A 23361-nucleotide genomic window follows, 5' to 3' on the forward strand; every position below is an offset into this window, starting at 1 on the left:
ATTGCATAATTTTCAATATGCTAATTACACTTGACTATGTTACACAATATGTTAACCAAGTCAACAGTATTGCAATATGTTACAGTTCTTATGTATATTGTCATGTGCTGATGACATAATCATACTGCAGAGTAATGTGGTCAGCTGGGTTAATCCTTGAGTTGCTAGAAACACTTCAGTAATCAAGGGGTGATAATTTAGATTGTCTTCTTCGATTAATTAATGGCTGTTACATACGTAGAGAAACCATGGTTGATTTGCCATCCCAGGATCTATTTGGTACTGTATCTCCCTTGCAGTTGGGTTTTAGGGTGTATTCCCAGTAGCCCCATTTTGGCACCCAACAATGGGGGTAAACCACCATACCGATACAGGTGGCCATGGACATCTGTATTAAAGGGTGACAGGTAAGACAATAATATTTACATGTACCTTTCAAGGTTTCTGCACATGCATGTGGTTTCTGCAGGATCTCAGTGTATCAGTACATTGTTCACCCGGTGCTACTGAACTCAACTTCCCAATTTTTTGCACAAGAGAATAAGGACCTGAATGTCTTTTTACGTAAGTTAATCTCCCCGTGCAGACGAGACAAACACCCTTGCAACCGCTCACGCAAACCTGGTAGCTCTATTCACAATAATGTTTAGCAATCTTCTTCTGAGATCTTTATAAGCTATCCTTTCCAGTTGCAAAATTTTCTTATCTAAAAAATTCTTAAGGACTCAAGCCGTTTTCCTTGTGTATGCATTTAAACCATTTGTGCATTAAAATTAAACTTACAGTAATAACTTCTCCACGCGACATTTAAACAGAGGGAGCATTCCATAAAATAAACATGCTGTTTCATTTGTAACGACGCTTTCAACAGTTAATACGCATAAAATGTGGGACAAATACTTTTAATAAGCTTACATTAAAGTTCCAAGCCGATCTTGAGAAATAAGCTTACATCCTGGGCTTTCGCGATGACAGTCGTGAAACACTGCGTGGCTTCTAGTTTCTTCAGAACTGAACAAGCATCGAAATTGACATCTACTATTTTGTCGACGTACAATATCTTCCTGAGACGACGAAAACCATAATCGTTCGCTACATTACAAATCATATTCTTCACTACATACACCTCCTGCTGGTAAAATCTCAGCTCAGCTGAGAACATGTCGCTCGCAATTCCAATGCTGACGGCTCTACGAACCTAAAACAAAGGCACCTCATTCCAGCGGTCTTGATTAATCGTAGTGTTCAAACTTCGTACTACCGCAAAAAAACATGCTAACAGTAAATAAACAATAACTAAATACGACTGCGTTTTCCACCGTCGAGTCGCCACGGACAAAATGGCGTGAATCTCGCATAAATCCTTCGCATTTCGCGCATGCTCGTTACGGTTTTCGAATGAGTGACAGATTTCTTTACTGGGGCGATCATCACTTTCCGAAAAGCGGCAAGATCAAAGGTAGCTGCCAGCCCCCCCTGCACGCAGCTTTTCGCTCGATGCGATGGCTCGACCGCTTATTGTTTTCCACGTTCCTTCAGCAGATGGGGTCGTTGAGCTTAATTGGCTTTCTTCTTCTGGCTCCCTAGCTGGATTTTGGAGCGGCTTGCACTCGCAGCAACTGTAGCTTTTTCGCTTTTCTGAATATCCAACTCCTCGAGCCACTTCTCTTGCCGATACACTGAGCCTTTGTCGCTCTCTGCCAATTTTGCGGCCCATTGTTTGTCAAACTCGCTCTTCGATTTCTTTTTCGCTCTCGGTTTCGATGACGAAAACGGACACGACCTTTTCTTTTTTTTTTTGGCGGCATTTTCACCGAAGCAAACGCTAAATATCCACGGAGAATACTAAAGGCTATAAACAACACGAAGACAATTCGCGCGTGTTGTGTCGAAGTACGCACTCGGTATCACGTTACTAGTTCACAGACAAGTTAATTGATATGTGACACGGGTATGACAAATTTTGTCAACGACCAATTAATATAATTAACGAGAAAAAATCTTTTACCCTCGATATCTTTCGACAGAAATAATAATTTCTTCTGATTTTTTTTTTTAAAGAAAGCTCTCAAGCATATCTATTTGAAAACGTTGAAACCTCAAATATGGAAGCGATCCGCGCGCGGACTGTCCTGAAGGGTGGCTGATACCTTAAACCTTCAATCTTACTCAATTTTCACCTCATCGCGAAGTCCTCAAAATGTCAATTTTTCAAAGAGCCATAAACCCTCCAAAGTTCTACAAAAGTTTACATAGGTCCCATTGATAGAAAGTAGGTGAGTTATGCTCTTATTCAAAACCGACCTCGTTTTGTAGCGATGCGTACTGTTTCAACACAAGCGTATTGAACTTGGCTAATTTTGAGTAAGATGTTTGCATAATTAATGAGGCAAAACCCGTAATTTCGTTTTCTCCAAAATTCTCGAAAATTATAAATTTCCAGAACATTCAAATAATATTTTCGAAGATAGTTCCCCAAAAGTAAACTTCAGGCAAATTATCAGGAGTTTCGATTTTTCAAGCTTGGCCAGCGATTCTCGAAAGTTATAGTCAGGCACTCTTAAGGTGTGTCCTAGCAAGTCCGCCTTTCTTGTCCATTTCTATGTTCAAAACTCCACCTATAATGATTTGGTCACACTCAAAGTCGTGTAAATGATCAAGGAAAAGCTCAAAAAAACTTGGGTCATCAACATTAGGCGCGTACAATGTGGCCAAAGTAACACATTTCTGTTCTGTTTCAATGTCGCAAATAATAAATCTACCATTTGGGTCAGAGAAAAATTTTCGGATTTCAAAGCTAAAGGTGTTGTTAAACAAAATGGCAACCCCACACTTGCTATCTTGCCCACTAAAAATTGTCCTATATCCCCATTCTGCGGCCCACATGGAATTTGTGCCTTCAGAGCAATGAACTTCTTGCAGCATGTAGATAGAGTGTTTTTGCATTATAAGCCAGTTGAAGAGCTCTCTTCTTTTCAAATTGTCACCTAGTCCTCTCACATTAAGACAACAGATACTGAGACTCATTTATAATTGAGTTTATATTGCCCATTGCAAATCGCGCAGCCACGGAGTGGAAAAAGGTAGCTAGGGAAGGTTGGAATTAATATACATGAAACAAACAAAGATTTAAATATACACTCAGAAGAACACCAGCACAACATACTAACATTACAATTAAAATCTTCTATTAGTGGGCCGTTTTCCCCTGAGGTTTTGTAGGTGTTCAAAACATCCACAAAGGGATTTTTCCTCATACAACTGGGAAATTAATATGCACAAAAAGATCAAGTAAATCTGTAGAGTTTTGTACGACATAATATGGAACTAAATTTGAGACTTCGGAGGCAGTCTAAAGGATAAATATTCAGATAAAACCTCCCGAGCAGCATTTGTGTTACCGTACTCATCAAATATGTTTGAAGACTGAAAACCTTCAAGACATTTTTACTAAGACTAAAGCTAAAGTCACATTAAATTGTCCGGGATCGATTTGCAATCAAATCTCTCTCCGTTCACCACCAGAAATCTGCCTACTACCTTTACGTTATCCATTCCATCATTTCGGGCCTTCATCATAGCTTTAATTAAGATTTGTCTCTCTTTTTGGATCGCCCGGGCGTAATCCTCCGTTATGTAGGCCTCTTTGAACTGATGTAATTGTGTAATCTTACCTCGTTTGGACCATTCAAGCTCTCTGTCTTCACGACTTTCAAAACGTACTATAATAGGTCTGTGTCTTCCTTCCAATCTTCTTCCAACTCTATGCACAGCATGGTATCGAATTGTAGATGAGTCAATCCCCATTTGCTGAATTATATCTTGAATAACTGATTTACAATCCTCATCCTCTATTTCCGATATGTTGTTGAAGCGAAGATTTTCTCTTCTCGTGTACTGTTCGAGTCTGATATTTTCCTCTTCTTGCTGCTTGAGCTGGGTTTCAAGTTTCACAATTTTTGCGTTCAAGGCTTCAGTGACTTCAGGGCTCTTTGAGAGCTGCTCGAGTTTGACAATTTTTCCGCTCAAGGTGTTAGTACTCTCCAAAAAATCCTCAGCAACCTTCTTCACGTCCTCCTTTACGCTTTCGACATCTTCTTGCGTGGTCTCCAAACCTCTTTCGATATCTTTAATAGTAGATTTAATTCCCTCAATTTCAGTCTTCAATTCGAAGCGGGGGTTGTCTATATCAGTATGGATGTTCGCAAAGCCGTCCGTCACCACTTTGTTTAAACCATCTATAGAGTTCTGTAGCGATTTAAACTTCGAGGCGGCCATGTCATCTTCATCTACGGATGAACTCGATCCTTGCTTCGGACGCTTTCTGCCCATAAGAGTACAGAAATACTGCTTCTGTCGACTTTACGACTTTACATGTGACCATTCTAGACTGCAAAACAGTCGTATTTTTGCGTTGGTCGGTCGACGAAAACAAAAATTAAAGGTCTGGAGCGAGTGTATATACGGAGAGTAGAACTGGGGAGAGGCGCGAAAAAATGCACACGCTTAATTGTGAGGCGCGCATTTCGCGCGCAAGGATACACGCTTTCGGCGCAAAAACCGACTGTTTGCAGTCTAAAACCATTCCTGTCGAGGAGGATGTCCATTAAGAACAGTGTTTGACTTAGGTATGGAAAAAATTGAGCAGAGCAAATGTATCTTTGAACAAAAACAACCATTTACACCCCGTTAAACTTTCCATTTCCAGTATACAAATAACTTAACATAAAAATATACAAACAACGAGACAAACAAACAAAAACATGAACTTACTTTGGATACTTTGGATTGTAAAATGGTGGTTGCAAAATAGCAGCTAGAAAAACTGAAAAAAAGAGAAGTATTTCGATTAATTAATCGGTCAATTAATTTATAATGAATCGTGACAGAAATTGCGCAGTTACAGATTGAGTACATTGCACTTCACGGCGTTTAAATAAACTTATCTACCAGCTTCTTTCGAAGTAAACAAACATCAATTTAAAATAAATAACTTGACACAAACAGATCTACCGTTTCTTTGTCATCATCTCAATGTTATTTTAAAAAAATATATACATTTTTTACTGTGTTTACATTTATTTATTCATACACGGAAAATCATCAGTTACAAGTATGCTAGTAACTATTATAAATATTTATTAATATTAGTTTTGTCAAAAAAAAAATCAACTGCTTTACATCATTGCCGGGTGGGAGTCCAAAGAAGAAAAGTGGACTTTGATCTTCTTTTTGATCTTTTTTCCTACATTAATCACCGCAATCTTGGACAAAACTGTTACGGAACGGTTTGTGGACCAACACATTTCATCGCTACATTCATACATCAACTACTCTACCCCCTCCCCTCCCCTCCCCCCATCAGTGTTGGTCCGCCTCTCAACTAATTTTTGACCAATGTTTGGTTTATCAACAGAGTTGATAACTAAAGGTAAATTGGACACCGTACAGAGAGTGCTGACGTTTCGAGCGTTAGCCTTTCGTCAGAGCGAATCAAGGAATTGTGGGTTGTTTGTGTCTATATAGTGAGCAGTGGAGCTATGCTATTGGTGGGAGCTTGGTAACGAGGAAAACAAGAAGAAATAAGTCGAATGAAAGGCGTTTGTTAATTCCGTGGGATTAAGGATGCCGATCTGAAAGATGAATTTTTGTTTTGCGAGTTTCTGTGTTACCAAGATTGTAGATGCCTCCACGATTTTTTGTTGTTTCTCTGAAGTCCAAATTTAGTCAAGTTAAAACAACAGCATAAACAAAAACAAACAAAGAAAGAAATGAATTTCAATAACCATGATACTCACCAATTCGGTTTTGTCTGGGTGAATAATATCCGTTAACTTGTGATGGACTCATGAACCAACTAAGAATACAGCGAAAAAGCAACAAATCAAAGTAAGTCATGTTTTAACACGGGTCCCTACATGCAAACTAAACATGAAAATTAACCATGGTTTGGGATAGGGAGACTTCATCAGATCGTAATCAGTCGACTTCATCGCCTATGAAGACTAGGAGTAAGCAGCCGAAACGTCACGATTTACATCCCAAGTGACTACATCGTGAGACAAACGATAAAATACTTTATTATTTTTGTATCTACCACGATGAACAACAACAACAACAACCTTTTTCTCGACGAAGACATCATTTATTTATTAATTAACCCCTAAAGTTACAGGTACTGGTCAGAAACATGTTTTGTTGGCGAGGCGTGGCCAAATTCTATATTCACTCCAGAAAGATACCCCTGGCGGCTAGGTTTCCCTAATATGTTTTCTGAAACAGCGGGAAAAGGTCCTCCCCCGATGTCATTTCAAAGGGATAGTTTTAGTTTTATCATTGACCAACTTAAGCTTAGCAAACAACGAATTCTACCCCTTAGGTTAGTCTATCTCCCCATCACTATTTCATGGTATTTACGTTAAAATTACCTTAATAATAATATAAAAATAAATCAATTTGTTCAGGTGTCTCTGTATTTAGCGAAGAGCACTAGTTGGGTACACTCTCCAGATCGAATTTGAATTTGGAAATGCTGGTTTTAGAAGAAGGGGAAGGAAGGGGGGGGGGGGGGTGGGGGCTGACCTAGAGAAAATCCTCTCGGGCTCTCGGAGCGAGGACGAGAACCAACAGCAAACTCAACCCACATACGACGTCAAGTCCGGGAATCGAACCCGGGCCACATTGGTGGGAGGAGAGTGCTGTCACCACTGCGCCATCCCTGACTCCCGTAGAAACTTCAAAACTAAACTGGAAAACACCCATATTACGTAGACGCTGAGTACATTTTCCTTACAGGTCTCTATCAACAGGCTTGTCCAGTGATCCATACGATTCATCCGCTTTAAAAGCCACAGCACTGCGTACATTCTCAAATAGCTTATTCCCTACGTTTAGCTATGAAAAGAAGGGAAAGGAAATAAAGATAAACCAAATAAACAATTAAACAGAGAAAGCCACACGGCTAAAAATGAGAGATATTAGAGACCTTTCAGAACCACGAGAACGTCTCAATCCTGCAACAGGACTGCACATGCGTAGTACTGACATTTTTATTACATTTCGTAGCGGATTTCTACATAGCTATAACGCAAAACAACCAAATTCAATGTCTTTTAGAGTGTAAAACACGACGACGAATTTTTCTTCTGATTAGTTAATTGTGAAAGTGACTCAAAATACCGTGGATTGTAATTATCTTTTCTTTGACGTTGCCATGGTGTTACCACTATCAGTCTCTTTTTCTTGTTTCCAGGAGAGAGCATCTCCATGTGCTCCGCTTTGCTGCTCTCCACATTTCACATATATCAAGTAGTGGCTCAGTCAGAACTCATTGCTAGTTTCCGTTGACACTTAAAAGATTTGATACTCGTTTATTATCCTTTAAGATGCCGACCAAAGATGAAAACGAACGTAGAACTCATGAATATCAAATACATGAACTGTGAATAAAAAATTAAACAGACAACACACCATCGCAGTTATAAGCGTAACTTAGTAAGCAGAAATTTTGCGTGCGATTTCGAACCCGTGACCTCTGCTCGACCACTGCAGTGCCTACCAGTTGAGGTATCAAGCTAACTGGAAGCTGGTCATATTTTGGTAAGAGTAACAGAACTCGTGGAGGATCAATAAATGAAAGTGAAATGAATGAATTATCACTACGAATTGCGATGAAAGATGCAACTTCCGACAGACTATGGCAACTATCTACTGTACACAACTTAAGGAGCCGCAGAAAGAGCTGCGATGGTCGGTCGTCTGTGAAAAAATGAAAACATTTAGTGACGCGTAGACCCACTTTTTTGAGTTTATCAGCCAGTTTTGCTGGGTCCTTGATGTAACTTGGATAACCTATATCTTCTGCGATAGCGATTGCCTAAAGAAAACATACATACAAAAATGAAAAGAACAGATATCATTTGTAACTGAATACACTTTTGAAACTTGGATAAAGAAGCGAACACGCAGCTGATTGGCTCTCATAAGGTCTCTTTACCCTAACCCTGACGTTTGTCGAGTCCCTTAGACAGGAAAATTAAACTTTGGGGGTATAGAGTATGCTTTAGGCTGTTTCCACAATAACGCGTTTTTGGAACACCCCGTTTTCGTTTTATCGAAATCGAAAATGAATAAGACCTTCGCGTCCACTTTAACGTTTTCGCAGCGTTTTTCCCGATCAACACTGAAACGCTCGAATACCCTGATACGCCACGCGGAAACGGTACAACGCGCCCGCGGTGTTTCTGATTTGAATGACGTCAGCGTTTCAGAAAGCCTGCGTTAATTTTCGCATCCCACACTAATACCACAGGATGTGTCCACTTTAGAGAGCGATTTCGGATGAATGAATTTTCGACAAAAGCGATCACCATTTAATTTTGATCGCTTTAGTTTGGAAACAAGGCAAAACACATCGCAACGTGCGCGTTTTCAAAACAAAACGAATTAGTGTGGACGAGGTCTAAAACTGTTTCCTTTAAAACAAACAAAAAAGGATTTTGTGTTCAAACAAAAGTTAAGACATACCTGACATTTAAATGGCCTTCTGAATCTGGCGTAGCTATACAGTTACCTATAGTTACCTAATTACCGTAGCTATAGTTACCCAGTTGGTATTGCAAGGAAATGTCGGTGTAAGACATGTACACTTTACACTTCTCTGATCATCGAAACCTTTATACGCACCTTTTCTCTGGCATTATTTTTTGTCAGATCGGACATCCACGATAACTTATCGAGGTTCTTGATAAATGCATCTCTCACCAGCTGAGTCATCTTTGTTACCTGGAGGAACAAAGGAAAGGACATTTCTTGCGACTCTTGAAAGGAAAAGATCAATCATACTGAGTAGAACTTTCCCTTTAAGAAAGTATTGAATCTATCAGGAAATCACGGTTGATTAGGGGACAACTATTTAGCGATTCTCTCCGTGATGGTTTTGTCATACCGTACATGACAGCAGGTATGTCCTGATGGGCAAATCCTAAATTATCACTATTTCCGACCGGTTCTTTCCAATTTTTTAGTCGAACATATTTCTCTCTTTTAATAACTTCGACAGAACCACTTCATTGATACTCAAGGAAACGAATTTAGCGATAAAAACTCGACTGGTAAGTCCATTTGGAGAAACATCACGTTTGAGTAATTTTACGCCTTTTGTTGCTGCAGAAAAAGGCTATAAAATTTTAGTGTACCCTGAATATTGTGCCGTAAGTTCTAATGAGACAAATGATGGATCAGAGAATTGATTCTGCACTGTGGTCTTCCATTTCTTTACTAAGGCTAGCGCTCAGTACGAAATTCATGGATTCACTTGGTCACTTTACCATTCATACACTGCAGAGTTAATTCTCTGATCCATAATTTATAAATTTTTAGCCTAAAGTTCAAGTATTGCTTTCTTATTCCAAATTTAACCAACCGGTAACCAGTTCTGTATCTAATCATCGAAACCTTTGGTTTACGTGACACACAGAATGCAATAGTAAACTCTACTTACAAAATTTGCGGTAATTACTTTAAAGCACTAACTATATTCACAATATATGCTTACTATTCTTGCAGTACTAACAAATTAAAAGGCCATTTTCGATTTGCTTTGAACCTCATTATGAAAGCGAGGCTTAGTGCAAAGTTTTTATTATGAAAATTAGTTTTCATTCATATGCAAACAAAAGTAATTTCCATATGAAAAGTTTTGCACTTAGCCTCGCTTTTATAATGAGGTTCACTGCAACTCGGAAATGGTCTATTACACTACTTACACTACTTATAATAGCTGCATTATTGGAATGCTAACAATATTTGCAATGTTTACAATACTGACAAACGAGATACAAAATGATTACGGTGATACACTGTACAGTTATGCGCTGACCGATTTGCAAGAATCATCATTTTTGAAGGAGGCAAATTAATGGCAGATAGATAGATAAGAAAATTAAATTTCTTTAAATTTCTTTTACAAGCCAGGGAAATAACCTAAACTGAACACAGAATTGAGGGGCTGCCATTTTTTGTTGAAATCGACACTTTTGTTGTTTTTAAGGGCAATAAATCTTTCGGTTAGGGCGTGTTTGGGTAACTCTTATATAAAGAGATGAAAATTCAGTGTTTTTTCTGACAGGAAACACTTGTAAAGAAACACTTTAATACGAGAATGCTGTAGTTTAACTTAAATTGGTCAAAAAAGTCATAGATGATGTTCAGTGCGGTAAGATGTAGGAGCTTCATTGTGCTGGTTTGCCACCATACACAAACTTGGTTCCAGAAGTGTTGAACATGGGGGCAGTGAACAAGCATGTGCTGTAATGTGTGGGTGTCACGTTTGCAGAGGTATCAGAGATCGCATGTAGCAAGCCTGGCTTCTTTGACTTATCCTAGGTGTAGATAATGTTATGGATTATGTTGGACTGAAACATGGCGAGTTTAACTGGAAACCTTTGCTACCTACCGTTTCTTTACTTTTATCATCAAATGCCGCATCTACGAACAACAATCCTAACGGCATCCCAAAGACTGGCTGCATTCTATCAATACATTCCTTCCACCGATCCCTTGTTCTGTTCCCTAATATGGTCACAGCATAATCATCGTACGCATCCCTGTATCTCTGAGGCATAACCTTAATGAAGTTGCGAATGACGGTCCACATAACATAGTTGACAACGACCACCGGGTCTCTACATGATACGAAACAAAGACAATCAAGTGAAATTGAACAAATGGAATGATTGGTCCCATGTCAAGGAATCAGGAATCTATCTGGAAACCACAGAAAAACACCAAAGAGAAGCGTATGATCTAATTCAAAGTAGTAATCGCTGGAGGTGCAAAGTGCCTTGATATACTACTTACTTCTTAGTCATATTTTGGTAGAAGGTAAAGAGTCGGGTGTAATACTCCAAAGGGTATGCGAGAATCTTGTCGTTGGTCTTGAATGAGCGATGCTGCCTTTTGAAAACTGCGTTAACCAATGCAACAAGTTCATTAAGCTGCAACATTTGAAAAAGAGCATAAGTTCGAGCAACTAACTTTTTTTAGAGCAAAATCATATAACATTTTAGCTTCTGATGAGCGAAAACACCTTTTTGAGTGTGACAGTTTCATGCCTTTATGAAGACCTTTAAAAATTTTCAACCTTTGTTCAGACTTACATCCACGCTGGACTTTTCGCTAAATTCTTGCAGTGTGCTCCTAAGCTCGAAGGTCGGCACTCCAGGTTTGAGTTGTTTCTTTAGACCTTCTACTATGGAACTCTCTTTGTCATCTTTATCTAGCTAGTTATAGGGAAAAGAAACAAGAGACGTTATTAAATGTTTGTTAGATCATGTTAGTGTAGCACAATACAAGAAAAAGAAGGGATAGGGTAGCAGAGCTGAAGGAGAAAATGAGTAACGGAGCAAGGAGAAGATAGTCGGAAGGATGGAAGGACGAAGGGAGAGAAAAAACGAGGCTGGATGGGAAGAGAGAGGGAAGCACGGAAGAATAAACGAACGGATGAATGGAAGAGATGATATGGATGGGATGGGATGGACGGACGGAAAGACGCACGGATGGATGGAACTAATCAAATCTACTTCTTACAATTAAGAGCCATTGTCAGAGAAAACCGGGCGGTGCCAAAAGATTGGGGTCAGCCGATTTCCTTTATTTTTTCAGCATTAAGAACCAAGCTGATAAGATTAACTTTGGTGACATTAACAAGATTTCCCGGCTTTTCACTCTCGAGATTGACCACCCTCCTTGTTTTTGGCCAAGAGAAGCCCTAAAAACCACGAAAAACAATGGCAAATTTCTCGGGTCTAAAACAATTTTTCCTTAAGTAATTAGTGCACAGATTTTTTTCTGAAGCTAAAGTACCTTAAAATAAACGTTTTGGATGCATAAAATCAAGTTTTTAGTGTAACGGTAATTTTGCCCCAGGGTTTTAATCCGGGCATGTTGCGTGACTGTAACAGGACAGCGAATTTCGGCGATTTTTTAAGCCCATTTTCTTCAAAGTGCGGCGGTTTATTTTTCATTTAATTACAGATTTAAACAGTCTATACCCTCCTAAATCAAAAACAAAAGTTTATTGATCGGCACAAGGAACTCTTTTCACGCGAATTTTGTTGGAAAATATCAAAGATCGCTCTTACGGCTAACTGCTCGCTGAGGTTTAAATAGCTGCAATACTGCATTATAAAGGTACTAATCCATTTTAAATGAGTATTTTATATTCCATTTAGGTTTGAATAAAGGGAAAATAACTATAAAATACTATTGCTTTAACGTAAGGGTTATACAAGACTGCTATCATGCACGCAAAGGTCTCAATTACTTGGTGCTTCGATGATTATTGTCTGGCCTATGCGAGTTAGCCAACAGGACGATGTATGTGCTGTCCTATCTAGTGATAAAATCATCTCGACTTTTGTATCACATCATCCAACAGAAATTCTCAAAGTTTTCGCTTTGTATGCAAAGTTTGTTACATACCCTGCGAGGAGATGCTACATTTTGTCTGTGTGACCTGTCGTGCGAAAAGTAGCCTCTACCGACAACCGTTCAAATCCGTCCAGAAATCTGGACGAATAAATTTTAAAAAACGGGTTTTTTCCTTTTCTTGACCGGTTTCGAGCATTGCGTGAGTCTTGCTTAGCAGATCAGAGTTGTCGCAATTATTTTTATTCCCACGAAACTCGCGCCATTTGACGACAGACGTGACAATTAATTTTGCTTGCGAATGCACGATAGAAAATTGAACGGTTGTCGGCAAGGGCTACTTTTCGCACGACAGCTCCCACAGCGAAAATGTAGCCTCTGCTCGCAGGATATTTGTTACATCGATCACTACTGACAAAGCCCAACAATGTATTTTATAAAATGCGAAAGAAGAATACGTAGTGCAAAATTCAGTTATTTCCGACATGAGCACAACTTAGCGTAGGCATCAAGTGGTTCAGTAAAAGTACGTTTTCTTGAGTTGCTACCATTTGTTCGCAGACTTAATGATCTGCATACTTCTCTCAACTGTGCTAACTTCAGCGAACTGAGCTTTCCAGCACGCGAAAGTTCACAAACGTTTACTGCTTCTACTTTAATAGGGTGATTGATATTTTGTTCAATGTCTCTGTAAACCTCCTGGCGTATGGCTTGAATGTAGTCTTCTGATTCAAGGGCTATGAGGTCTTCGTCTGTTACTTCTTGTTCCTCCTCCTAGCTCTCTATTTCATCAGCTTGTCTTTGGCGCTACAACGCTGACATCCTTGCGAAAAAGTTACTAATTTGTTGAGCGGTTCTCCATTCGTCTGGTTTAAATTGTAACGTTCCACTGCTATCTCTAATACTCTTCATCTCTCTAGTCACGTGAATTGGATCAGCCTTTTGCCCTCCCGCTACTCCTTGGTTAAATTTCTGAACAAGAAAGGCTTTTTCTTTCCCTTTCATCCTGTTGGTCCGCTTAGTTGATTTAAGCGCCCACCCTTTATTACGGCGTTCTCTAGCACTGGAAGGCCCGGCTTCTTCAAATGCAATTCGTTGTCTATCTCCGCTAGCCACATGCATCTCTCCGACTCGGTCAGCCCACTTCTTTCGTGCCGCATCGTACACAGACTCACAATCTAGATCTGACGCACGTACATGCTTCCCTGCGTCCATGTGAGCTTCCGCTTCTTCTCGAGTCTTGAACGTTAGCACGCATGTACTTTCACTGCATGAGAATATTTCTCCACGTGGACTGGAAGCACGGCTAACTGAGCCAAGATTGTTGCTACGTGGACCCCACTCCTTTAGGTCTTTCAATCCAGTTTCTTCCTGTGGTACAACTTCAAGCTGACTGTATGATAAGAATCTGCCGGGTCCAACGTTGAATGCACGCCAAGCGCGTATTCCGTTTTCCTCAAACGAAAAGTTGTTAAGAAGGCTGATACCTGGTATCTTGTTGGCGGTGATTTCTTTATTAGTGTCCACTTTGACAACTGCTGCCCTGACTCCTTTTACTCCTCCATGCGACTGCAAGTGCTGTCTTCATGTCTTCCGCAGTGATGACATTGTGTTTTTCATTGACCCATCGTCGTAGGTGTGCCTTCATAGGAGCGGTCTTACGGTCACAGATATCTTTTCCGGACTGTGGCTCTGAAAAGTCGTAACGCAGAATTGTCATGCTGGTTCGTTGACCAATGAACGGAAGACTGAGCAAAAGAGGTCCACTATGGTAGCAACCTGCGTTATCGGATCTCAGGAAAACATTTTCAATCTCCGGTGATTCTTTCTTGATGGTATTTATAGGATGCTCTATTATAGAGGCTACAGCAAAGCTGTTCTGCGTGCAGTTATCGGACAGATGGACAAAACATTCCACTTGAAATTTTTCAGTATGCTTAGTGATAACAGCACTCACATGCCAGCTTCGTCTTCGTTTTCCGAAGAAATCACTCATTCGTTCCCGATAACGTTGTGGGAGGTATTTCATGGCCCAATCCATAACGATTAAACATGAAGCTGAATCAACATGTACAAGAGCAAATTGCTTTCCTTTTTCTTGATTTACTGTGCGGAGCAAATGCGCCTTCCACTCCTGGATAGATGCCAAACAGAGTTTGTAGTCGTGGCTTAGCCGCCATCTGTGCTCCTCTGGCATCTCAACACGGTTGATCTCGATATCAATTTCCTTCAAAACTGTCTCTAATGATTCGCGTTGCTCGCAGTCAGTTTCATGTTCGTGCTGACATATGCTTTGCAGGTTGGAGTCACTTGTGTCACCTAGGGCATGTGCAGTGCAGTGATCAGCACAAGTTTCCTCTCTGCCAACATGGGCCTTAAACTCAGGTATCTCTTTGCCACCTTGATTTTTTGTTCTGCATCCTTTACCCAGGTAGCCTCCGATCCATAGTCTCCAAGCGTCTTAAGCACGTCAGTGCTATTGTCTATGGCCACCGTTCCTTCTGCTGTAGCGTTGTCGAGTCCCTGCAAAGATTTTTGCATTGAGGCACCACACACCTCTATTATTCCGTAGAGTGAACGCTGTCCTGCTGGTTCAAAATTCTGCTCTTTGTAGTAAACTGAGTATTGCTCAATTATTCTTGACGGTATCATAGTCCTTATAACTGCCGGAATGATAATGCTTCCTCCCGTATCGAGCTTAAGCACTTTTTGTGCCAAATGCTACTTCCTGCAGCATCTCAGGTCTTGCGATGTAATCGATAAAATGATCAATTTGAACGGGTGAGATTCGGGAACGGAAAATTGGCTCTTGCGGAACAGGCAGACCTTCACCAACTTTGGTAGCATGCTATCGAGCTTCATCTATTCGCCATTTTGAAAGTGTTGGTATCATGCTCATCAACTGGGACCTGCTAAAATCATTGGCAAAGAGAGAGAGTATCTGTCGTTTTGTTTGCCACGACTCGGCATGGTTATATGACTTGATCAGAACGTCGATTAGCTCAGATTTCGGATCAAAACTTCTACGTCTAGTGGCACCAGCAGAATCCTTATTTACTAATCTTTCCTGTCGAAGAGTGATCCATAATTCCTCTTCCTGTCCAGGACTAAGGACCGAAAGTGCTGTGCAGATGCTTTCTTTGGCCTTTCGCAGATAGTACTTTTGCTATGTTGTCGATATATCATCCCAAGACGTATTCAAAGTTGACAGAATAGTTGAAATTCTTCCTCCAGATAAACTACTAATGGTATTGTTCAGTAGCTGCCTTCTCTGTTGCTGTTCCTCTACTTCGTCGGACCAGATACTGATTTCTTCTTCTGGGATACTTTGTTGGGATGATTGTGATGATGATGAAACCATCTCTTGTTCTGCATTAGACGTTACCAGAACCCCCTGATCTTCATTCTGCTGCGGCAGTTCAAATACATCTTCATCACTAGCCACTTAAGACTGTCAGTGCAATAAAAGGGATATTAACTACATTTCCATAATTTTTCTGTTACGTTGTTACCGAGAATGGAGTTACAGAAAAGGGAGTTACAGGACTCCTTAACGAGTAAAAACCACTAAAAGTTGCAAACAGACTAAAACCTGAAACCGAATTTTCGATTTGTTGTCATCCAAAAATTTTAGGACCATGGCAACGTGACGTGACGTAACGACTTCTTCTCTCTATTGCATTCAAACCTTTCCCGGTACCAGAGCCTACCCCTCGTCCTTACATTAGAGAGATTTAGAATCACGGCAAACAGCAAACGTCGATTTGCCGCGTCTCTTTTATTGTAGTTTACTAGTCATGATATCTACACAAATAGAAGTTTCAACTGAAAGCGATCTATACAAAACTAATGTACTCACTATACCTTAGTCGCTTTATTTTATTATAATTTTTGTTTTAATAATTTTTTTTAATTGATAGATTTGTTACGTAATAATATGTTAGAGCAGGCATTTATGAAAGTAAAAATGTTCTTCCCTTTCTCCAAAATAAAAATCTTTGTGTCACATTTACATCCTTCCCCCTCCCCCATAAAGGACACTCTCTACAACGCCCCCTCAAAAAGTGGCCGTCGAAGAGTGGTACTGGTTGGACTGCATCAAGCTTGCAGGTCGCTAAAAAACGTTAGGGTGGGGATAGCTAGTCCATCTAACTCCATCTATTTTCAAACTGAAAAAAGAGACATTAACGTTGGCAATGCTATCTATCGCTTTTTCGTTCTCAGTTCCTAGCTTCCCAGCAAATGATATTTTTGTTCCAAATTCCCTTCCCTTCCCCGAGTTTCCCATCCACGTTTCTTTCACGATTTTTCTGTTATTCTTCTTTTGTTTTCGTTTACAGTCTTGGATAGGTTTTTAAATATTTAAACCTGTTGTTAAGTGTTTCAGATGCCTAGCTTAAATTGCGTGACTAAAGAAAGCAAGTATACAACCTCCTGATCGCCCCTTCCTCTTTCAGAGTCTTCTTCATGGCGTAGTCTGTAATGCTCAGTGCGACACTTTACACAAATAGCTAATACAAATGAAATAGATAAAGATTAAAAATGTCACTCTTAATTCAAACCCCAAAAATCGAATTCTATACATAGTTTGTGGGACAGCTAAAATTTAGACATTGAGTTTCAATCTTGTCATCAGTGACAGTGGAAAAGTACGAGCACTTAAAACATTTTAAGAAAATAGCGCGAGATGAATGATTATTTTTATTTGAAAAAATTTTCCTGTTCTAAAATAATCTGAAAACCGTTTACAGTTGTAGTTTATAGTTCCTGTTCAAGTAGGCGTGTCACACTGTAGCTTCTGTCACGACAACTCTTGAAAAGACTTTTTGTGGCAAAAAAGGCTTCCGTTTAGCCTGCGAAGCGCAGGCGTATTTCCGGTGGTCGCTTCTCTCCCTCCGTTATTTTTCGGAGGGAGACAAGCGACGACCGGAAATACGTCTGCGCTTCGCAGGCTAGCTTCCGTTCTGAATAAAAGTATCTTGCTTGCTCACCCCATCCTCGGAGTCTTCAGGGCGTAAAAACGTTCTCCGCAAGCTTCTGCGCATCCCTTACCGCAGGCTCAAGGCGGGCTTTTCTGTGTGTTGACTGATCGTGTTGACTGTGTTTTTTTTTTTTGCTGGAGTTCTGAGTGAAATGCACGAGGTGCGAACGTTTGCTCCCTGGAAAGCATTTTTATTTGACATGTGTGCTTTTTGAAAATTACTTTGGATTCAGAACAATCAATGTTAAAGGAAAAATGGATCATTCCGTCAGTCTGAGGTGGAATAAAAGGTTTTGAACATTTTTAAAGAGGCGAGTATTTTGTTTCTAATTGTGCATCCGATTAATTTATGAGTTGATTTCTCCGGGTTGAATTAAAATCCGCTTGTATTCTGTTATTAGTAGTTACGGTTACTTTTTTTAAACACCCAGATTTATTACCTTTGCAGAACCAGCTTTATCTTTGTCGTCAGTCAAAGAATCATATTGCTGTTTTAACGCATCAGAGTGAACAAACTTGTGCGCTTATTAAACTTTCTCGGAAATAGAAGGCCAGCAAGCTTACTCAGGATCATTTTTCTGTTGCTCAAGTAATAGTAGTCGGAGTTTTTTTCATTTTCATTCCATTTTTTTGTTTTCCAGTGCACTGTAAAAGTTTCTGTTCTTTATAAGAATAACTTTCTGTACGCAAATTGTCCTTTTCACTCGCTGTGAAGTAGAGAACGACAACTGCCGTGTTGGAGACTGAAGCTAATTGTTTTTGTGTGAGATTTGATTATTTTAGCATTTGAGTAATTGTTGTTATCGTGAAATAAGATCGTTTGTGGTGTGATTCGAACGAACCAATCATAAGTAGCCTTTTGATAGACGCCGGAAATCGCTACGTGATCCAGGACGCTTTGTACTGTACAAATAGTAGTGTCAAATTGTTACTTTTTAGAACGCGTGTGAGTTGAGAAACGGTGACTAACTGTGAGATCAAATTAGTTGAATAAATCCTTTAAAACCAAACGTGAGTGGTGGAGAACACTGTTTATCTTGGAGGCGAACATTCTCCACAAGTGGCACCTCCGACGGGACAACTACCGATAGGAGTGTGAGTATTATTTTGTCCTGAATTCCATTTAACATAACGCCGACAGAGGATGGAACTCGAAGAAACAAAGGGAAAACTGAAAACAAAATTAACACAACTGGCAATCCATGCCAAGCGAACAGAGCAAGTACTAAGTTCAGGAACAGTAGAAGCAATCGAGAGACATTCGGGAGCACTCATATCTACGATCTCTGAAGCGGACCAGTTAAAGCGAAGCTTAGAAGCATTAAAAATCGAAGCAAAGGAAGATCTCTCCGAAATAGGCTCGTGGAATGCCGAGGTCGATCTTTAACTGTCCAAAGCGGACGAGGAAGTTGGGCGACTTCGCAAATGGCTCGAAAACAGAAAACGTGAAGACGAGATGACTGCACGAGAAGACCAACTGAAATTTGAAAAGGAACTGCATGAAAGGAAGATTAAGCTTCAGGCCGACCTCATGCAAGAAAATCAGGGAGGTGCGTCATCCAAACAAACATCGGCGAAACTACCGAAGATCGAAATTGAAAGGTTCGAAGGCTCTTTCTTGGATTGGCCAAAGTTCTGGGGTCAATTCACGGAGACGATCGACAAAGCGGATATTGCATCCATTAATAAATTCACTTATTTGTGTGGGTTGCTTGGATCGAAGGTTAAAAACGCTGTGGAAGCCTTGCCGTTTACCTCAGAAGGCTACAACAGAGCCAAGTCGATACTTCAAAGCCGATATGGAAAAGAATCAGAAATAGTGAAGGCTTACGTAAAGGAAATCATGGATCTCCCGGTTATCACGAGCGCGAATCCTAAGAAGATAAGTGAGTTTAGCGAGAAGTTGTCGTACTGCGTCCAGGCATTGGAGACGATGAACAAACTAGAGCAAGTGAATGGAAACGTACCGATGACGTTGGACAAATTACCAGCAATTCGTGGAGATCTGGTTCGAATGGATCCAGACTGGGAAAAGTGGGATTTCGCCCAGTTGTCAGAGGCGGTGAGACTGTGGACAAGAAGAAACCCGGTCGACGTGAAGGCAATGGAAAGAGAAACATCAGAGCAACTTCATCGCAGACGAGAGCGCTCGAACAAGCTCTTTCAAGCACGAGGCCAAGAACGTAAACCTAGCAAATGTGTTTATTGTGGTGACGGAGGCCACAAGTCATCTGAGTGCCAAAAGATCTCAACTCTAGACGAGCGTAAACAATTTCTCGCAAGGAAAAGGCTGTGTTTCAATTGCGCTACACCAAATCATCACGCTGAAGAATGTTTTAGCAGGGCTACCTGTCAGCACTGTCGTAAACGTCACCATACTTCGATATGTGATCGAGACCAAACAGACAGCGGGAGGCAGACGTTGATGACAGCCAGTGAAAACAATGAAGGTATTCTGCCAGTCGTGACGGTGAAAGTTGATGGGATAGCTTGTCGCGCGTTGATAGATACCGGCGCGGGGAGCTCGTATGCATCTGCAAAGCTGTTGGATCTACTTAAGAAAACACCATGCGAAACGAAAACAAAACGTGTAGACATGCTGATCAGTTCGCAAGTCACGAAACTGGAAGTGTACGATACCGTAGTGGAATCTTTGGATGGGAACTACCAGTTCTGTGTGAAACTAACGAAGGTTAATAAAGGAGAGCTATTATCAATTGACAACCCCAAGTACGAACAATTGATAGACAAGTATCCGCATTTACAGGGAGTCAAAATCGCAGACCGTGACGTTAAGGAGCAACTTCCGGTACATGTCGTATTAGGAAGCGGTGAATATGCACGCATTAAAACCAATACGAAGCCTCAAATTGGGAGAGACGGAGAACCGGTGGCGGAAAAAACAAAACTTGGATGGTTTATTATGAGCCCTGGATCAGAGTTTGACCACAACACAATGTTGCTGACGCAAACATCACAAAGTGACTATGAGGACCTCTGCAGGCTTGACATCCTGGGGCTAGCAGACGCACCAGAGCATGACCAGGGCGTTGTACACGCAGAGTTTAAGGAACAGCTCGAACGTTCACCTGAGGGATGGTACGAAACGGGCCTACCCTGGCGAGGCAATCATCCAGTTCTGCCATCAAATAAACAGGGAAGTTTACGCCGCCTTTCTACCTTGATCAAGAAACTTGAGCGCAACAACCTCACTGACGACTATGGCGGTATAATCCGGGAACAATTAGAAACTAACATCATTGAAACTGCATCAGAAGAAGTCAAGGGGAGAGAATTTTACATCCCTCACAAACCTGTGATACGCCACAACGCTGCAAGCACGAAATTAAGAGTGGTTTACGACGCGTCTGCGAGAGCCAGCCCTAATGCGCCATCTTTGAACGAGTGCTTATACCCAGGCCCTGCGCTTCAGAACAAATTGTGGGATGTCCTTGTCCGCCAACGTTTCTTCCCTGTAGCCATATTTGGTGATATTCAAAAGGCGTTCTTACAAATTCGAATTAAAGAGCAAGAGCGTGATGCCCTCCGCTTTCACTGGCGAGTGAACGAAGATTCTGATTTAGAGACGTACAGGTTTACCCGTGCGCTATTTGGGTTGACATGTTCCCCGTTCCTCTTGGGAGGAGTCATCGAACAGCATATGGATTCTTGGAAAGACGCAATGCCCGAAATGATTGAAAGTCTACGAAAAAGCCTGTACGTGGACGATCTTCTGAGTGGTGGTTTTACCCTGGAAAAGGCCAAAGAGAGAAAAAACTGTGCCATTGAGATATTTAGCGACGCGAAGTTTACTTTACACAAATGGAGCTCCAACATGACTGAGTTGGAAGACAGCCGGGATACAGAAGAAGTCAGTAACGAGTTGACGTTCGCTAAGTAGCAGCTGGGTGCACAGCCGACTGATTCCAAGGTACTTGGATTGCCATGGGATAAAACAACAGATACGCTTACTGTCCCTTTTCCTCAAGGCGAGACCCCCTCAACAAAGAGAGAAGTACTGAAGCAGCTAGCTAAGATACACGACCCCCTGGGTTTAGTGACACCCCTGACATTGCAAGGGAAGATGATCTACCGCGACATTTGTAACCAAAAACTACCATGGGACGCTGAGTTAAGCAGACCTCTAATGGAGAGAGTAATATAATGGCAAAACACGCTACCGACTGGAGAGACAGTACCCCGTCCCGTTGTGAACCACCGTGAACCTGTATTAGAATTGGAGCTGCACGCGTTTGGTGACGCTAGCACACATGGAGTAGGCGCCACAGTTTACGCCGTGGTGCGGCAACAGGCCGGAACTACGCAACGCCTTGTCGCAGCCAAGGGTCGCTTGGCCAAACAGGGCCTTACAGTATCCCGCCTAGAGCTCATTTCAGCCCACATGGCCACTAACCTGGTGACGAATGTGAGAAATACATTAGATGGCCTACCCACTCCAACAGTCTATGCCTGGTTGGATAGTACAGTTGCCCTCCATTGGATCTGTGGGAACGGCCAGTACAAGCAGTTTGTTGCAAACCGAGTGAGCAAAATTCATCAGCGCCCAGAGATCCAATGGAGACACGTGCCAACTCAAGATAATCCAGCTGACTTGGGAAGCAGAGGGGGGAAAACGACTGAACTGTGGTGGAAGGGACCTGAGTGGCTGTCAGACCGAGAGAAGTGGCCCCCCAATCCATTGATATCCGCTTCGGCAGCTTCATAGGAAGAAGCTAAGATGATACGTGAAGTACTCAACACAACTCTAACAAAAGAAGTCCCTGATGACATGGACCGGCTACTCGAGAGGTATAATTTGCGTCAAGCCTTGCGAATAGGTACTTGGATCGCAAGATTCGCACACAACTGTAGAAGCCACATGAAACTATCCGGCCCCCTATCTACAGCAGAGATCGAAGCAGTAACGAAGCAGTGGATTTGTCGCGTGCAGAAAAGAGATCGCTTAACGCCCCACTACGAGCAGACACAAAGAGAGCTTAACTTACAAGTCAACCATGAAGGCCTAGTGGAGTGCCAAGGGATGTACCCTATATACCTGCCCTCTGGAGCGCTGTTTACCAAGAAATTGGTTCAGAAGGTACACTATGAGACCCTCCACGGTGGTGTAGGATTGACTATGGCAGCAGTGAGAAAAAAGTACTGGGTACCTAAGCTGCGAAGCCTTGTGAAATCAGTGAGAAAAGACTGCTGGGGATGTAAAAGGTTTCAAGCAACTGCACTAACTGCCCCGCCCCCAGGCCTCCTACCCAGTGACCGAACTCAAGGAGGGACAGCATTTGAAGTGGTAGGAATCGATTTTGCCGAACCCATTCGTTACAGGCAGACCGCTAATCGTGAAGGCAAAGCCTATCTCGCACTATTTGCCTGCAGTCTGACTAGAGCCGTGCACTTGGAACTTGTTCCCAATCTCGAAACAGAGTCATTTATTCCCTGCCTGAAGAGATTCATAGCTAGACGTGGCAGACCAAGGAAGATATACTCAGACAATGGCAAGACCTTCATCAAAGCTGCTAAATGGCTTCGCCAACTAAGACAAGACGAGCGACTGCAGGGACTCCTAGAGAAGTACGATATTGTATGGCAGTTCAACCTGAGCAGAGCTCCTTGGTGGGGAGGTCAGTTCGAGCGTTTGATTGGCGTAGTGAAGTCCGCTATGTATAAAGTCATTGTATGAATGTATGAAGTTCTACTCGATGTCGAAACGCAGATCAACCGACGGCCGCTAAGTTATGTGGAAGATGACATTGAGCTACCAATTCTCACCCCCTCAACCTTCCTTTTTCAACGCACCAATCAGTTGCCAGACGAAGAGACATGGCGAATCAACGATCAAGGCCTCCGCAGACGAGCCAAATTTCTTATCACTTGCAAGGATAATCTATGGAACCGTTGGCGGAGAGAATACGTAGCGGCATTACGCGAAAGGCACA

At 41.5% G+C, this 23361-nt stretch overlaps 2 protein-coding genes and 1 pseudogene across 3 annotated transcripts in view; 1 reads left to right on the top strand and 2 right to left on the bottom strand.

Moving 5' to 3' along the window:
• Window positions 1–23361, bottom strand: part of LOC146482261 (endothelin-converting enzyme homolog) — a 103355-nt gene that overhangs the window by 43857 nt on the left and 36137 nt on the right. For both annotated transcript variants that reach the window (XM_085107514.1, XM_085107515.1), the window contains exons 6-13: window positions 11160–11282; window positions 10861–10997; window positions 10457–10685; window positions 8686–8784; window positions 7799–7876; window positions 6794–6894; window positions 5799–5857; window positions 4774–4825 (exon numbers count right to left, since the gene is read on the bottom strand). In XM_085107514.1, coding sequence (XP_084963640.1) covers window positions 4774–4825; window positions 5799–5857; window positions 6794–6894; window positions 7799–7876; window positions 8686–8784; window positions 10457–10685; window positions 10861–10997; window positions 11160–11282 — 878 coding nt within the window. The remainder of the gene's footprint in view (window positions 1–4773; window positions 4826–5798; window positions 5858–6793; window positions 6895–7798; window positions 7877–8685; window positions 8785–10456; window positions 10686–10860; window positions 10998–11159; window positions 11283–23361) is intronic.
• Window positions 11552–17153, bottom strand: LOC146482264 (uncharacterized; annotated as a pseudogene).
• Window positions 18174–22924, top strand: LOC146482265 (uncharacterized). The gene has a single exon (XM_085107513.1). It carries the CDS (start codon window positions 18867–18869, stop codon window positions 21309–21311), a length of 2445 nt encoding a protein of 814 aa, XP_084963639.1. The 5' UTR covers window positions 18174–18866; the 3' UTR covers window positions 21312–22924.

This window comes from Pavona decussata, unplaced genomic scaffold, assembly GCF_977016875.1.
Source record: "Pavona decussata unplaced genomic scaffold, jaPavDecu1.1 SCAFFOLD_47, whole genome shotgun sequence".
Classification (NCBI taxonomy): Eukaryota; Metazoa; Cnidaria; class Anthozoa; order Scleractinia; family Agariciidae; genus Pavona; species Pavona decussata.

What these genes read in the sequence shown, in the direction of transcription:
- LOC146482265 (XM_085107513.1), top strand. Translation starts at nt 18,867, where the DNA reads ATGACTGCACGAGAAGACCAACTGAAATTTGAAAAGGAACTGCATGAA.